The following is a 16,783-nucleotide window of genomic DNA, read 5'->3' on the forward strand; positions in this document are numbered from 1 at the left end:
CTCTCTCTCTCTCTCTCTCTCTCTCTCTCTCTCTCTCTCTCTCTCTCTCTCTCTCTCTCTCTCTCTCTCTTGCTCTCTTGCTCTCTTTCGCTCTCTTTCGTATCGGGCCAATGTCACCGTTTATTGATAATATTGTTGTCGGTGTTCTACGTTATCCGGCCCATATTTGTGATCACCGTTCGTGCGTGTGCGTGTGCGCGCGCGCGCGTGTTTTTGTGTGAATGTGTGTGCTCGTGCGTGCGTGTGCATGTGTGTGTGTGTGCGTGTGCGTGTGCGTGTGCGCATGTGTGTGTGCGTGCAGGCGTTTGCGCGCGCGTGTGTGTGTGTGCGCGTTTGCGCGTGTGGATGACATGCATTGAATAGGCAACGAATATGGATATACCTCTTTATATTTATGCTATACCAAAAATTTGCTCGAGTAACACGAGGGTTGTGACCGCAACACCTAATGAGATAGTTGTTGTTTTTGTATACAATTTCGGTATATTCGTCAGGGGGCGTCTGTTTGATTCGCGAAGATACTTCAGAAATTAAGAATACGTTTCGAATGAGAGAGCCACCATCTTCTCACGGTCAGGTGGACAACGGTCAGTGCCCATGCTTGGGACGTTGGGAGGGAGGGTGGGACCCATGACTCCGCCAGAGGGCGCTCTGCAGTACATGCTTAGAATTAGAAACTTGGAATCCGTAGCTTAGAATTCGCCGAGACATACGGATTGGAGCGCTGCTTATATAATCGCATCATTGTCCGTGGTGTCTCAACTTGTGTGGCGATGGAAAATGAAATGGCTGCTATATGAATGTAGTTTGAGGCAGCTGTCGTGGCGTATAGAGCTAAGTCTGTGGAATCTATGCAGGCTTACTGGAGGGAAGATACGTGTATCGTGCAAGGCGGGGACTTAATCGTGGGTACCGTATCGGGCATAGCTGATTTGGTGTATGGAGGCTCGTGTATGGCTGAGGGAGCGGCTGGAATTATATATTCCAGAATGAAGCTACGCGCGACGTGCAAATTTGTGTCATCTACGCGAAAATGCAGTTTTGAGTGTACTGTTCGTTTGCATCGTGGCTTCGGGGCAGAGTTGTTACGACCTACGTTTATTTCCTATTTTGCTACTGTACCCATTTTTGGATTATGTTTTGTAGAAGTTTAGACGTGTACATATTTATACGATATCACATTATTTGTTACCAATCTTTTTGATATGACGTTATGTAAGTAATGTAAAAACTTCGGCGAACAAAATCGTAACGTTTTGTGTAGATCAGGACGTGTAATTATAAGTATATGCGTACGATCGTTGTGAAAATTGTAGAAAATGCGAATGAAAACGATGAGATGGTTAGAAATATATGCAGCATATGAGAATGACAATGGAAGCTTTCTTTATTTGCGTTTTGGTGAGTCGCATGTCTACGCATGAATAAAAAAGCACACGTGCAATTGAGTTCGAACACACACAAAACATGGAAATTGAAATGGAATGGACCAGTTTTGTTGATTCTAGTCATTTTTATGCCAAAACCGTTCCTGTTGTTTTGGCATTGTGTAACCGAGTGTAATCCAAAATTAGCGTTATCAAAAGTGTGACTGGGTTGGTTTGAGGTTTAAAAACACGACAGGTATCGTGGATGGGTGAACATTAACTATAAAAACTTACCAAGGTAAATTCATGCACTGCTATTATGGCAGGTGAACTCCAAATGCGGAATGTTCCTGCGGTGATCGGTAAAGGTGTGCAGTCCGAAGGCGCCCCAGGCGCCGAGCATACTAGGGTGGTTTGGGGGCATGCCCCCCCAAGAAAATTGTGATTTTCAGGTGTCATCTGGTGCACTTCTGAGTAATGATTATATACTTTTCAAAACCCAATCCACCACACACAATTCAAATAATATTTATAGCCAGATATCTCTAGGTACTAGAACCGTGAGTCACGAAAGTTTATAACCACCGGCGATCGGTTTGTTATGACTATTTTGATCGCTTGTATATGTACACACGCACGCTCGCTTGTACATATCGAGCATCCGTCCGCCGACCGCTCGCCGGCGATCAACTTCGAGCTGCCGATAGCGTTCTCGAAGCTTCCGCTGCCGACCGACGCGCTGTTCGACGCGCGCCACCAGAGGGCGCTGGCGGACGCGTCGTCGTCGGAGCGTCTGAACAGGGTGTTGTGGTCGCGGCCGGAGCGAGGGCCCGGAGCGACGGGGTCGTCGCTGACCACGCCGCGGCGACCGGCGTCCGGCGGCGCCAGCACGATGAAGAAGAAGCCGTCGATCATCCTGTCGGGCAACGCGCTGCTGATGGCGCGGCAGCTGTCCGAGGACGGCACTGAGTTTGCCGTGGAGGTGTCGGACGGAGGAACGGCCGCTGCGTCGCCTGCCGCCGCCGCCGCAGCGCGGTTCAGCTCACTGCCACGCCACGTCACGTTCCGTGCGGCGGCGGCAGCAGCAGCGGCGCCCCCTAACGGCATGGTGGCAGCAGCGGCGCCCCCTAACGGCATGGTGGCAGCAGCGGCGCCCCCTAAAGGCATGGCGGCAGCAGCGGCGCCCCCTAATGGCGTGGTGGCTGCGGCAGCGACGCCGCCTAACGGCGCGGTTGGCGCACGTGCGGCGAAGTTTGTTGTGAACCCGGATCATGGGCGGCGACGCACACGCCCGCGGCCGACCCTCCGCCTGTTCGGCTCCCTGCCACGCCCGAGAAAGCCGAAGAACACGTCGTCGTCGTCGCCCGCGGCAACGCCGACGCGGCCGCACAGCCTCTCGCCGAGCAAGACAGCAGCGGCGGCCCCTGTCGTGCATCACACACTGCCTCGCGCTGGAGTCGCGCACGACGACGACAGCATCCAGGCGGCGGCGGCGGCGGCGGAGGAGGAGGAGGAGGCGCACTGTGATTTCTACTCTGACTATGCGTACCTGCCGCTGCAGCCGTCGCACGACACGCTCGGCATGCCGAGACACTTCTCCACGAAGAAGGAGGAGCTGCCGGACGTCGGCTTCGGCACGTGGCCCCGCTCGCCCCGCGCCGCCCCGCGCTCCCCCGCCAACGACGCGCCGGCGCCCCCTGCCGGCACAGAGCGGCGCGCGGCGGCGCAGTACAGCGCGTTTCTGCACGAGAACAACCTGCGTCGCGACGACGACGACAACGCCAACAACAACAACGCGGCCGCGACGCCGCCAGGGGGCGCCGCGCGCATCACGGTGACGGCGACGGTCGAGCAGCCTGCGTGCCACGACGCGCCGCCGGCGACATCTGGCGGACACGAGGCGAAGCGCGCGGAAGCTAATGACGGCAGCGCCTCCTGTAGGGCACCCGGGGAACAACGGGGGGCAGCGTCCAGCCAGCTGCCCGCTCCAGTGCGTCATGGCGGTCACTCCGTACAGAAGCCAACTGTGCTGGGACGTGGCGCGCTGCCGCCGCCGTGTGGCGCCACCGTCGCGTCGGAGAAGATGCCGAGCGAGAAACCCAAGGTGGCGGCGGCGAGCGCAAACAAGGGGCTCAGCAGCCTGGAGCTGATCCTTGCTCCGATGAGAAGCTCTGTGGGCAAGACTGCACCCGTTCGAACCTCCCAGACGCCCACAGAGGGCGCCACCGACCCGCACGAACCAGCGGGGCATCAGAGCCGCATCGCCAAGCACACCGCGCAGCAGCAGCAGCAGCAGCAGCAGCAGCAGGGAAGTCCTGTTGCCACGGAGACGCGCATCCCCGCGAGTTCGCCGGCGGGTGGCGCCGCTGCCGCACCGCTAAAACCCGGCACGCCATCGCGTCTCCCGCGGCCGGCCAACCTCGCGCTGTCGCCGACGGCAACGGATGCTGCGGGGGCGGGGCGGGTGCTGTGCGTGACGTCTACGCACACGCACGCTCGCTTGTACATGTACACTCACGCTCGCTTGTACATGTACACACGCACGCTCGCTTGTATATCTACATGTGCACACGCACGCTCGCTTGTACATGTACGCACGCAGGCTAGCTTGTATATGTACATGTACGCACGCACGCTCGCTTGTACATGCACACACGTACGCTCGCTTGTACGGTTTATTCCCGGTTGGCCTACTACCATTTCGCCTACAGCAAAATTCCCAGTTGGCCTACACCCATTTCGCCTACTCCCATTTCGTCTACGCTCAAAATCTATCCCATTCCTATTTCGTCTACGATCGGTTTGTTCACTAAGTAATCATTTATAAATAATAAAATATGGTTTTGAATTTGATTGGCATACATAGCCTGGTAGCATGGATTTCATGTAGAACAAAGAGATAGCTCATGATTCAGATGCATCTAAAAGCAAAACCATATGATTTCACAAATCTAAAAAAATGTTCGCTCAATACTTTAATTTACATTAACAAGTACAGTGTACGCAACATAAATCGCGAAGCTTATGAAACAACAATTAGCACGCGTATTAGTCTTGGCACACATAAAATAGTTTTTTATGGAGCAATACGTTTTTACACTCACTAAGCTCATGGTCGTGCGTCAGTAGCCGTGTGTTTCAGCATAGCAGTGATCGCCGCAATGAGATCTAATTGATCAATTAAACAATCTATAGCACAAGATTCCCATAGTAGTGTCAGGAGTGAATAATAATAGATTATCTATTATTATTCACTCCTGGTATTATTATATCGTCGTAATATAACGTCGTAATATAACATGCGAAGTTCATTTCTGAGCCCTGAGCATTAGACTACATATCTTCCTTCCTCCGAACATGAGCTAACTGGACGGCAAGCCGCGTTATCTACATTTAAGTTACATACATGCTGCTCTGCCTCGTTCTCCACTCATCTAAACACACAAGCATGCCAATAACATAAATCATTACTGGATTAACCTAGTCGATACAAGTTGGTTTCAACACAAATAAAGACATTTTCACTGAAATAAATCTGCGAAAAATGTTTGCACGCCAACTCCTGCAAACTCGACAAAGTGTGCCAACAACTTCTTACGACTAAGCAAACATTAATTTCAGCTACTTTCTACAAGTCCAAGAACTTCGACCACGGGAGACGCTTTGAACTCCCCTTCGTGGTGTGTTCACACAGCACAGCAAGCTCATGTCACAGCCACTAACCAGCTATGCAGTGCAGGAAAATGCCAACAAAGACAGGATAGCCTCTTTCACTGAAACTTGCTCGTCTTCGTAAAAATATTAGGAATTTCGGACAAATTTTCCAGGCTTTAAAAACCAATTTCATTTCGGTCGTTTACAGTACGTGATACTGATAGCATGGAGAAATCTAATTTTAAGACCCAATATTAGTTCTCAATGCATTCTGTGCATTGGGATTTTGATGCATGCAATGCATGCAGATTTTGATGGTCACATTTTGCAACTCAAATTGGAAGTAAACCATGACTGTTCTTCAAAGGTCGTGATGAAAAGGTCTACAGACGATCGAGTTTCAGAACATATTAGCCTAGCTTTAGGATACGATAAAACAACACCATAAATAACTAAATTAATACTTAAATCCATAATTTTAATATATATAAATAAAAATTCTAAAGGTAAATAAATATAGTAGTATATATATATATTGTGAAATAATTGTTCCAATTTTATGAGGTTTCCTGTCAACATTATTCATATATCGACATTGAAATATAGCGTGTTATGGCACGCTATCTCTTATTTAGCTTTTGTGTCCAGCTCTCTAAAAGCACCCATGATGCAATTAGACAAGTGAACATGATTCAGGAAAATTGCACTTAAGATGACATGATGACAAGTGAAATTGAACAAAGCATTTCGGTTCAGACTATCTACAATGAAAATGAACAAGCAAGCAAACCTGTTGATAATAGAAATCGATGGTGCAATCCCGAACCAAATGCTTATCGTTTGTACAACTACTACAGTCCCCCCTTTAATTGCTCCCTCGTCTGAAATGCATGATTATTTTTAAGGCCATGCACTGGCATGAACCCAAGATATGAACACCATTCTTCACATTTCCCACCGATATCAATCACCGATATCGATTATCAATATTGCATGTAATCAACGCAGGCATGACGAAACAATTAGCATCTAATTAGTTGCGGTGTTTAGGTTGCGGCGTCATAGTCTATAGTGTCCAGCACAGCGTTGGTGAAGTCTGTAGTCGTTGCCTGGCCCCCCATGTCCCGCGTACGCACCTAAAGCAACACACATATAATACGATTAGTCGATTACTCACTACTAATAACATATAGTCCTTAAATAGTCATGCTCCACTGACAGACATGGCATCTACGCATAAAAAGCCACCTATGATCAAAGCAGGCCTCGAATTAAGCAACGAGAGGGGCAAGGGAATTTTTTGGGGGCATGTGAGAAATTGCCTTGAATTTTCTCTAAAATGGATGGGCACCGAGGCAATTTTAAAAGGCATCAAGGCAACTCTGACAATTTGAGAAGGGCACCAAGGCCATTGTTATGGAAAACTTTGTGTCATCGTATGAATTCTACTAAAATTTCTCTAAATTTACTGCACTTAGCAAGCTACACACCGTACAGATCACTGGCCATTCTTGCGCGAGCGTCATTTCCCGCGCTTTAAATCGCACGCGGGCCGAGTCCGGGCGTGCAGCATTTAAATATTCGTGTTCTACCACGGGCATACACAGGTGCACTATTTATCGATCGTCTACTGGCAGCGGTTGGCAGCAATACCACGTTATTGTTTTTGCAGCCGGGTAGACTGGTATCCGGCCTCACGCTCTGCTAGAGAATGTACACGCTCTGCGACAAACAGTGCGGCCGCGAACCAGTCTAGCCAGAGGCAGAGGCACCGACGGCAATTACAGAAAAGGGCAAGGCAGGTCACTGCGGTCGGTCGGGTTGGATTTTCAGGGGCAGTACAGCGATGGATAGGGGCACCGCCGGCAATTGCCGTCGGTTAATTCGAGCCCTGGATCAAAGGCATGCAGACTTCTGAAACATTTGTAAAATAACATTCCACATCCTATGAATGGGGGGAGGTGGAGGGATAACACTATGGTGGAAAAACATAGATACTGCAGTGGGAATAGCACAAGATTTACAGACCAGCTGAACAGTTAAGCTCCCTATACATCTCTAGCTACATTGTTGCAAGGTTTGGAAACAACATTAGCTAGCATCCCTATAAAACCCAATACAAATAAAAAAAGATTGCAATACAAAAATAGAAATATATATATATATATATATATTACAGGTACGTTTTGATGTTTTGATCTTTTATTCAGACAAAAATTTAGAAATTCTGAAAAGATTTTGTTTACGATCTCCTGTCTTGTATGATGTATACTATAATATTGACTCCCTGGAAAATACGATTTCCTACTTATACAATCTGACATGCTAGCAAGCATACCACGCAACATAGTCCAACTTCAGGCCGCAGTTAAGAGCCACATGCCGCCCTCTATAGAACACCCACCTGTGTGTAAAAGACACTCGCATTCGAGTGGCTGTTATATACAGGTCAGGCTGTATTTACCTTTCCTAGTTTGAAGACGTTGTAGACGGCGTTGGCTAGCCGGCTGGCATACTCGTGCATGTTCAGGTGGTCCAGCATCTTGCTAGCTGCCAGCAGTACCGCAGTCGGGTTCGCAATGTTACGCCCGACACCCTCCTGAAACGAATGCCGCGCCCCCTGGTGGCATGGCGAGAAATCGCGTGTCAATATGCATGTCTCGGACCATGAATGGTTGTGTATAGTACCTCAGAGCGGGGGGGGGAGGGGAATAAGAGCACAGGGATGAGTTGCACTAGAGTAATGCCTTGCTTTGATTGCTGATATTACAGATGCCAGAGTATGCAGCCAATAAGTTTAGTGCAAATAAGGGAGAGAGTACAAGTAATAGAGAGAGAGTGCAAATCAGGGCTCGAATTAAGCGACGAGAAGGGCAAGGCAATTTTCTTAGGGCATGTGAGAAATCGCCTTAAATTTTCTTTAAAATGGAAGGGCAGAAGCAGTTTTAAAAGGCACCAAGGCAATTCTCAAAATTTGAGAAGGGCACCAAGGCACTTTTGTAAAATAAAGGAAAACTCATAACAAATTAGTACATCAACATCGTCTTGCTTTTAATGTACAAAACAATATGCCCCCATGTAAACTTACACCGTAACACCGACCCCTGTACCTCCTCTGCTAATTGAAGTACAGTAATAACAAATTTTACATGCCCGCTATCAGGAGCGAATAATTATCCGATGCTGTTATTATTCCCTCCTGCGACTATCGGTTTTCATGCTCATCATTGCAACTACAGCACGCACGCGCACGTGTTATGTTGACTTTGACTAAAAACGAAACTAGTGCAGTAGATTAAAGGGCACCGACGGCAATTACACAAAAGGGCAAGGCAGGTGACTGCCGTCGGTCGGGTTGGATTTTCAGGGGCAGTACGGCAATTGATAGGGGCACCGACGGCAATTGCCGTCGGTGGCGTCGGTTAATTCGAGCCCTGGTGCAAATAATGGGTAATAGGCGGCGTGACTCACCGGTTCGAATATGACAGAATCCTGGCTGTAATTTTCTCCGGTCACGACTCCAGCCCCGCCGACCAGCCCTGCTCCCAGGTTGTCCACTATGTTGCCTGCATGCCACCACAGCCAAAAACGCACGGCATGAAACCACAAGACCGATAAGGTAGAATGTCATCATATTATGAGCATGTCTGTACTATCATAGAGATAATTATGTTTGTATTGATGGACAGATATGCTGAAGTAGAAACATGCTCATAATTATATACTAAATAGGAATCTATAGTTTTGCCAGCAGCAGCAACAGCAGCAGCAGTACCACCACCACCAGCAGCAGTAGCAGCAGCACCACCACCACCACCACCACCAACACCACCCCGTAGCAGCAGCAGCAGCACCACCACCAGCACCACTACCAGTAGCAGTGAGATACGCACCGTACAGGTTGGGCATCACCATCACATCAAACTGCCATGGGTTGGACACGAGCTGCATGCAGCAGTTGTCTATTATCATTGTGTCGACACTAATGTTTGGATAAAGCTTGGAGACCTCCTCACATGACTCTAGGAACTGCCCATCACCAAGCTTCATGATGTTTGCCTGAAATACACAAGTCACTAATGGTTTACGTACACGATACTCCCTCCAGTTCCCTTCCACGTAAAAGACATTCACAATTTTAGCCTGAAATACACAAGTCATTTTAAAATGGTTTACGTACATGATACTCCCTCCAATTCTCTTCCACGAAAAAGACATTCACAATTTTAAGCCCGAAATACACAAGTCATTGACCGTATCCAACATTTCACTGCAATTTCCCTCGAAGTAACACACATACACCAGTTCATCGTCTGCAATAAGAGGGAATAAACCTCACTTACTCAGCATCTAAAGATTTCCAGTTAATAATGAAATTTTGATTTGTGGCAAACCTTGTAACTAAGATCTTGTGAGTAAATGAACATATATGAGTCGTTTACCTTATGCACTGCTGTAACTTTTCGGCGGCCATGTTTTACAGCGTAGTCAAATGCAAACTTGGCTATGCGATAGGATCGTTCCCTAGTAGTGATCTTTAAGCTTTCCACTACTCCTGGAACACTCTGAGCCAGCAGAAACCACAGAGTCAGAGATACACTCTCAAATAACTGCCAACAACAGAATGTGTATGTCTACATACTACTTGACTTGATCAACAACTTGAAAGCTAGTATACACACTTACCTCGTGCTCTAGCGCCGAATATTCTCCCTCCAGCTGCTCTCGAATGATAACAAAGTCCAGGTTCTCATGCCGCGTCGGGAACCCGGGAATGCTCTTTGCATGCACAACATTTGCAAACAGATCTAGCGCTCGCCTGCAAACAGTGTAAAATCAAGGAAACTGGAACCATGGCCGATCTACCAAAATATACGACCTAGTCGCAATATAGATATTCCTATGTTCAAAGATAGTTCAGGAATGAGTGAAAGATCGCACACCAGCATGAACATACCTATACACATAAATATTATATGTATTATGGTAACAGCCAACCTACTTCTGAGTGCTTTCACAGTCTAGGAAGTAGACTTATTTTACAAGTAGAGAAGTAGAGTTATTGATGAGGGGCGGCTACAAGTACACTGTGAACGTATGCAGATGCTTAGAGGAGGGGGGAACGGATATTTTTGGGACGCGGGATTGGCCACGCCTGGGAACTGGGAAATGTCAGATAAATTTTCCGTGATTCGGGAACAGAAGTACATCGGGACGTGGGAAAGACCCTCTAAAATTGTCTGGGATTTGGGAAAATTGTGTCAATTTGTCGGGATTTCAATTTCTGCGCTAATATTTTATTTTTAGCCAGAAGATTGATGTAGACCCCAGATAAATAATAGTATGTAAATATTAGTATTTATGTAGTGTTTGAAAACCTAAACTACTAAGTTTCCTGAAACATGTCTACATAATTTCCTGGGAACTGGGAATTGGGATTTTATTTTACTGGGAACTTGGATATGGGGTGATTTTTGCTGGGAAAGTGGGAATGTACTCCCCTGTTCCCCCCTCTTAGAGGCAACTCACACAGCATAGCTGCTCCTATTTCTCACCTCATCTTGATGTTGACTGACTGCAGCTCCCCATAGTCAGCACGGTGAGGGGAGGAGATGACTCCCTTTAAGCAGACGCCATTACGCTTGATCGACGCTACCACCTCCTCCAAGCTCACCATCCTCGACTTGTGAATCTCACTATGTGAGAAAATAACATTGCATTCATGCGATTACAGTAACTTACATTAAAGCGATGACATACGAGCAATAAAATTATGACGCGGGATGTTTTTTTATGCGAATTATTATATACATTGATTACAAGGAATTTAAAAATGCAATGGATATCTAGTTTCCAAGTGTTACTAATTTGATGAGCAGTAATACCAGTGTCCATCTAACCTTCTCATAATTATATTTTAAGCATTATTTCTCTGAAATTCTGCTTAGATATGGTTCAGGTAACGTTGGCCAATTATCAAGTACATGCATGTGTGTTCCCCTCAACGTAATCTTACTAAGAGAATGAAGGAGAAAGGATGGTGAGAGAAGTAGATAAAGTAGAAATGAATAGAAGGGCAACTACAGGATGATTGGGGATTGGGGAAAGTAAAAGATCTGGAGAGTATTGATTGTGAGGTGAAGCAAGGTAGAGCAAGTTGGGGGCCAAAAAAAAACATGGACAAGGATGACCAGGAACAGTACATTAAAAGTTAATCCTTCCCGCGCCTTCATACGCATAGCGTAAGGCTACATGGCGCATAGGGCGGTGCCTATCTCCGTTTCAGTAACCCCGAGGCCCTGCAGCTGCTTTCACAGTAAATGCTACAGTAGGGGGTTAGTACACTGGTAGCACTGCGAGTTAACTTGCCACACTCTATCTCTATTTGCTGAATGCTAAGCAGAGAGGCCATATCTTTGGTATGACCCGGCCGGGAGTTGGAACAGTACATAGGATGAGAATTAAGGAAGAAGAACAAGAGTGACTTGAGTATGCTACGGCAAATTTTATCTGGAAATATCGGTTGCCTCTGAAAAAGTTACCTATGCCTCACCCTGCATTTCTTTTACTTATTACAATGCAGTAGGCCTTTGCTGTCTCCTGCTTCAGTTCTTTTCCTGCATTCACCTTCCTGCCAACCCTGCTGTCACACACATCTCATCTACTAATTTCACTACAGCTACTGTCACTTCCCTGTCCTCTACTAAATATGCTCAATCATCTTCTACTTTTTATTCATTACTACTTTTTATTCATTATTTTGTTATCATCTTCTTCCTTCTTTTTCTTCTTCTGCTTCTAAGCCTTAATGAGTGCAGAGAGTGGGACAGGACTAAGGACTACCTCCAATCGGCCTTTTCGGCACAAATTAAATGGTCGGCAGGAATGACAGTTTATATACCTAACGAATAACTCTTCCCATTCAATTGGGATGGCCATCTGCTTGAACACTGTTTGTACAGAGTCCATCAGCTCTGGGCCAACACCATCCCCTGGGATCAAAGTGACGGTTGTTGTTGACTGATGTCGCTGGTGGTGGAGAGACGCCAACCTCGGCAAGCATCCTGAATGGTGAGTGCCAGAAACCTGACGAAAATTGTCGAATTTAGTTATATATGAATTATGATTGATAGTTACTAAGTTAGATACACGTTATTTTTAGGGTTTAGTTTTAGGTCGCGGACTAAAAACCCTTAGTTTTTAGGTCACGTGTAGTATAACGGCAATCACGACTTCATGCATTAAAGATTGATTGTAAGTGAGCAACTAACCTTGCTGTTTTTCGCTTGCCTAAGCAATAGCCTACAGGTATTAACCAAAGTTACAGAAGTCATGATTTATACTGCGTGTGTCTTGTACGTTCATCATGGATTATTTACAATTATGCACAGTGGACAGTGCTGCCAAATGGAAAACAAGTGAACACGCGTCTACACGAATGAAAACATCAACATGTAATCGAGAAACAGTAAATTTACACTCATACTCATAGGTTTCTCTACGCAGACGCTAACAGTAATCAGTATCATGGTGAAGAATATGAGAAACATGACTACGAATCATACAGACAAGTTTTTCTATGTGCATAGCTGCGATCTCGATGTGAATGTGCAGATCAAAATGTAGGCATCGTTACCTAGCTTTTCTGTATATATTTTGATTTACACTTAGGCCTGTACAGTGACAGCGTAATAATCCATGATCACAGTCTTGTTAATATTATTGGTATTACTTAATTTATAACTACTACTAGTACTAGACCAAAAGTTACTATCTTCTAGTATAAAACATGTAACCTAGCACATGTGCGCAGCTTACTGTATACCCACTATGATGTGATGATGTGTTATTGTTAATAATTTAATAATATTGTTAGGAAAACTTGCTGCGAGTCAGATATAATAATTAATATCTAATAAACTATATAGTCTATACGCTACCTTTACTCTCGGCAACTGTGTAAACATTATGGGACAACCCTCATTATAAACTTGTTCATAATCATACGTTGTATACTTCAGTGTTATTTTGTTCATAAACTACACCAGTTCTCACATGTATTCTCACTGCATCGACCTTAAAAAAATACCTGTGCATGACAACACAGCGGGACTCTCGAGGGTGTGCGAGAGAGACCCAGCTATCAGGACCTGCTGGACAAGAACCTGCTGCGCTACTCGGGGCTCTGTGAGGAGGGCTGCTCTGACCTCTACGTGACCTGTCAGGTGTTTGCTGACAACCGGCCGCTGGTGCTGCCCACGCGCACCGCCTACAAGAACTTCACGACGCGATGGAAGTGAGCATCCTCATCGAAGCATTCTAAGATTATCATCTTCCACATTATACATGTTGGTTTTAGCTCTAGGCCAGTGGTTCTTAACCTTTTTTGAGTCATGGACCCCTTTGAGAATCTGGTGAAAGCTACGGACCCCTCCCCAGAAAATGCACATAAGCACATAAACATAAAATTTTTATGCGCGTGGTTCACAGACCCCCTGAAGGGAGTGAAGGCCATCCACAGACCCCAAAGGAGTCCATGGACACCAGGTTCAGAAACCCTGCTCTAGGCTTTAACGAAACCACAAAAGTACATTACTGCTGTTATTATGTGTAGCAAACAATCAATTATGTACTCGAACCCTGATCGAGTGTGCATTTGTTTATAGTATAGGCAAATGTTATCACTCCACATATTATTTAGTAAAGAAATCCAAAGGCAATAGTTTGTATTATCAAGACATTAGGAATATGGTAGCTATCATTAGATGAATTGTTGACTACATTGACGTACTTGTCAGCAATAGGGGAAATGGATGTCGCCAAGAGGACATAATAGAGATATTATGTACCTGAGATACTATGAGATACTATGAGATACTATGAGATATGAGGTACCTGAGATATTATGTATGTCTCTATTATGTACTCTTGATGCCGCACACCCCTTTCCTTGCTGATGTGTTACAATATTACTGAACCCTCAAGCTGTCACTAGATTGACCTATAAATGTATTTATAAGGGGTTTGATAGGTTGACTATCGATTGTGGGTCACAAACAGCTTGTAGGAATTGTTTACCCCCATGCTTAAAGCGAGTGTGCTCATGTAATCTTATCTGACTTCTAGCTAATTGTGGGGCATTTTTACATTTCTGACAGCTGGAATGAGTGGATTACGCTACCACTAAAATACAGCGACCTACCAAGAAACGCCCAGCTTGCGTTGACAATATGGGACATCTATGGCCCCTGCCGAGAGACTCCTGTAGGTGGCACCACCATCTCCGTCTTCGGGAAGCATGGGTATGCCAAAATATAAGATATTAAATGTAGGCCTATTTAAAATATTAAAAAATATTTAATAATATTTGTAATAGGATTTTAGCATGAAGACGTTAGTGTGTACAACTTGTTTCACTTGCAGTAACTGTTGCATTAGAGGTACATGTGTAGATATTCTAATACTATATCTAGACTTCATAATAATAGTAATTCATATTATATTGATAATGTAATGGGGCATGTCCTGTATTTAGGTTTGTCAATATTAAGCATCTAGATCAGGGTAAAAAAATACACGGGAGCGATGAGCGATTCGCTCTTCAAACCTCAGAAATCGCTCCCGTGAGGCTCAAAATAGCTCCCGTAAAATTTTTGTCCAGAGCTATTTTTCCACAGACTTGAAAAAGAGCTCCCTTGAAAAAAAAAACCACTAGAATGAAATGATCGGGGTTACTTCTATGAAGCTGTTTGCTAGAGATATCTCATCAGTCTTAAATCTGTTATCTGCAACAGTAGTTTAACTCGCCTATTACGTAATTTACATCTCACACTAGGGGTAGAAATAAGGAGAAAAAAAGAGATGGTCCACAGGACCATCTAGTTTGAAATTTAGATAGTCCTCCTAAATTTCAAATTGTTCTTTAAAAGTAATGCGGCGTTCAAGCGTAAGAAAGAGATTTTACATGGTGATAAAATGGTTTAATTATTCACCTACATAACAATGAATGTATGAAACGATACAGTGATTGTTTATTCACTTTAATAGTATATTGGAACGTAGAAACTTCAAAAAGAATTACTCTAAAATGGGACCAAAATATTCAATGGTTTGTCGGACCATTGACTTTGAAAATCTAATGGTCCTCCTGATTATTTGATGGCTTCGGACCATCGCTTATTTCGACCCCCGGCACACATATTTTTGTCCCCATGCCCTCTAATCTTCGAAGCAAGGTTAAATTTACAGTCGTTTTCCACGTGTAGATTTTTATGATAGGTGGCGTTGTTTGTTCTGTCGCATGTTCTTGTGTTCTGCGCAGCACGTTCAGGCAGGGCATGTATGATCTGAAGGTGTGGCCGGGACAGGAGGCCGATGGCATGGATCCGACGTCCACCCCGGGCCGCAGCGCTGGCGGCACCGACCAGATGAGTCGTCTGTCAAAGGTCTGTGAGATGTGGTGCACGCTGGAGAGAATCACCGTACCCATACTGCCACAGATTATTGCGCTTGTCATTCCCATAGAGATATATAAATAGTATTATTTTATTTTTTATATATATATTTTTTCACATGTTTATTTATACATCTCTATTGTCACTCCTCTACAAATTAAGATCTGAAGGGATTGGGGGGGCTAATCTAGGGGATCAATTAAAATCTGGGGGGCTCATTAAAATTTTTAATATGGGAGTCAAGTGTGACATGTAGTATGTAGATTCCATTGCTATGTGTGACTAGGACTCTGTAGTGTAGCTATGGGTCACGTCTACGTTTGCATTAATAGTAGAAAATCCATGTAGGCACATGTAGTGTACAGCGAATGGATGTGTTTACAGTATACAGGTATCTGTATACAGATGAGTATACAAGGTCTATAGCTGTGTGTGACAGAACTTTCTATAGCCGTGTGTACCGTGTATATGTATGATGATATATGTGACCCGCTCCAGCAAAATCAGGATTAAGTAGGAAATTCTACAAATTGAGTTATGTGCATATCTGAATAGATCATTTAATTACCTTTAAAATGATATATAATATTTGGCTATATCTAAAGAATTGACCGATCTACAGCAATTTGAAGATCTGAAACCGACTTATTCCGGAATATGCAGCTTTTGAGATAAAGCGGTCCGGGTAAGGGGCCCAGTCGGGGATAAGCGGTCAGGGGCTGGTCTGAAGGGGTTTTTTTAAAATTAAAAATGACCATAATAATCTAGAGATATCTAAACCTATATATCCGGATTAAATATGCACTTAGGAACTTATTTTGAAAAAATCATTTTTGTCTAGGTAGGCCATTTTCAGCATTGACATGTGTGCGTGCTCATTACTCAAAACAATGACTTGCGACTTAGTCCGTATTATGCTAAAGCGGGTCACACATGCTGTGTATAGTAGGGGTGATTCGTTTATATGTAGGTATGTACTACAGCTACATATGAATAGAACTATCTATAGCTTTGCATGATTAGGGCTATAGTTATGTGTAAGTAGAATTCTGGATTGCAGAGCTGTGAGACTAGAACTGTAAATATGTGTGATTGCACAACTGCAGCTACGTGAGTCTGAAATTACAACTATGCATGATTTATTGAGAATGAGACAGGGACGACCTTCACCTCTCTCTTTCGCTTTTTCCCTGACTCTCTCACTCTCTGTCCCGCTCTCCCTCTTCCCTCCTCGTCTTCCTCTCGCTCTCTCTCTCTTTTTCGCTCTCTCGCTCTCTCTCTCTTTTTCGCTCTCTCGCTCTCTCTCTC

At 45.0% G+C, this 16,783-nt stretch overlaps 2 protein-coding genes across 3 annotated transcripts in view; one reads left to right on the forward strand and one right to left on the reverse strand.

Annotated features, from left to right (window-relative positions):
* Nucleotides 1-4,308: 4,308 nt before the first annotated feature.
* Nucleotides 4,309-12,394, reverse strand: LOC106813446 (isocitrate dehydrogenase [NAD] subunit beta, mitochondrial-like). 2 transcript variants are annotated; one of them, XM_014817577.1, is made up of 9 exons: nt 12,293-12,394; nt 11,923-12,107; nt 10,577-10,717; nt 9,708-9,840; nt 9,464-9,586; nt 8,915-9,080; nt 8,493-8,587; nt 7,486-7,641; nt 4,309-6,157 (listed from the first exon to the last, which is right to left on the reverse strand). In XM_014817577.1, the coding sequence occupies exons 1-9, from the start codon at nt 12,353-12,355 to the stop codon at nt 6,068-6,070; spliced, it is 1,152 nt and encodes a 383-aa protein (XP_014673063.1). In that variant the 5' UTR covers nt 12,356-12,394; the 3' UTR covers nt 4,309-6,067. The 2 variants fall into 2 exon arrangements, with proteins under 2 accessions (XP_014673063.1, XP_014673064.1); XM_014817578.1 differs by lacking the exon at nt 11,923-12,107 and having other exon boundaries at nt 12,293-12,377.
* A 51-nt stretch (nt 12,395-12,445) lies between these two features.
* Nucleotides 12,446-16,783, forward strand: part of LOC106813440 (phosphatidylinositol 3-kinase catalytic subunit type 3-like) — a 42,194-nt gene continuing 37,856 nt past the window's right edge. The window contains 4 exon segments of the mRNA XM_014817571.1: nt 12,446-12,643; nt 13,129-13,317; nt 14,180-14,323; nt 15,343-15,502. Of these exon segments, the coding sequence (XP_014673057.1) occupies nt 12,549-12,643; nt 13,129-13,317; nt 14,180-14,323; nt 15,343-15,502 (588 nt within the window). The 5' untranslated portion in view covers nt 12,446-12,548.

This window comes from Priapulus caudatus, unplaced genomic scaffold, assembly GCF_000485595.1.
Source record: "Priapulus caudatus unplaced genomic scaffold, Priapulus_caudatus-5.0.1 Scaffold774, whole genome shotgun sequence".
NCBI classification, from domain to species: domain Eukaryota; kingdom Metazoa; phylum Priapulida; class Priapulimorpha; order Priapulimorphida; family Priapulidae; genus Priapulus; species Priapulus caudatus.